The sequence below is a fragment of the Microtus ochrogaster genome, chromosome 26 (assembly GCF_000317375.1).
Source record: "Microtus ochrogaster isolate Prairie Vole_2 chromosome 26, MicOch1.0, whole genome shotgun sequence".
Taxonomy (NCBI): Eukaryota; Metazoa; Chordata; class Mammalia; order Rodentia; family Cricetidae; genus Microtus; species Microtus ochrogaster.
In genome coordinates this window covers 15314802-15315421 of record NC_022025.1, presented here as the reverse complement: position 1 = coordinate 15315421, position 620 = coordinate 15314802, and the positions used below count along the sequence as shown (strand labels likewise).

At 33.9% G+C, this 620-nt stretch overlaps 1 protein-coding gene across 1 annotated transcript in view; it reads left to right on the top strand.

Annotated features, from left to right (window-relative positions):
* Positions 1 to 620, top strand: part of Pus7 (pseudouridine synthase 7) — a 46634-nt gene that overhangs the window by 31875 nt on the left and 14139 nt on the right. The window contains exon 10 of the mRNA XM_005358374.3: positions 79 to 204. Within this exon, the coding sequence (XP_005358431.1) occupies positions 79 to 204 (126 nt within the window). The remainder of the gene's footprint in view (positions 1 to 78; positions 205 to 620) is intronic.

The window sequence follows — 620 nt, the reverse complement described above, 5'->3', positions numbered from 1 at the left end:
GAAGCCACTGTTATGGTATGCATCATAAAATGAGATTACTGACCATTTTTTTCCTCTGGTCAATTTGGGACCCTGCAGGAATATAACAGGAACTGAAGAGCAAGTACAGCAAGCCATGCAATCTCTGAAGGAGACCGGCTTCATTAACTACTATGGCATGCAAAGGTTTGGGACCACAGCTGTCCCTACCTATCAAGTTGGAAGGTATGTAATTGATTTCTAACTTTTAGGTTTTTATTTTTTTTGGAGTTTTGTTGTCTTGTTTTTTTGAGACATTGTCTCATTATGTAGCTCTGGCTGTTCTAGAACTCACTGTGTAGACTAGGCTGGACTTGAGCTTACAGAGAGTGACCTGCCTCTGACTTTTGAGTTCTTTTTTTATCTAAAAGAAGACTCAAAAAGTTTTCGTTGGTCAAAAAGTTTGTATTTAATTTTGTAATTTCTATCTAAAGGATATTTTTATTTATTCTCACATAACAGAGAAGTAAAATTTTTGTTAATGGTGTATTGATTATTTCAGGATTCTGTCATGTTTAGGACAAATGAACTACTGATCCATAAGTTCTTTGTAAAATTTATTTTATTTCAGTTAATGCATACAACATTATGTTTTCTTTTTC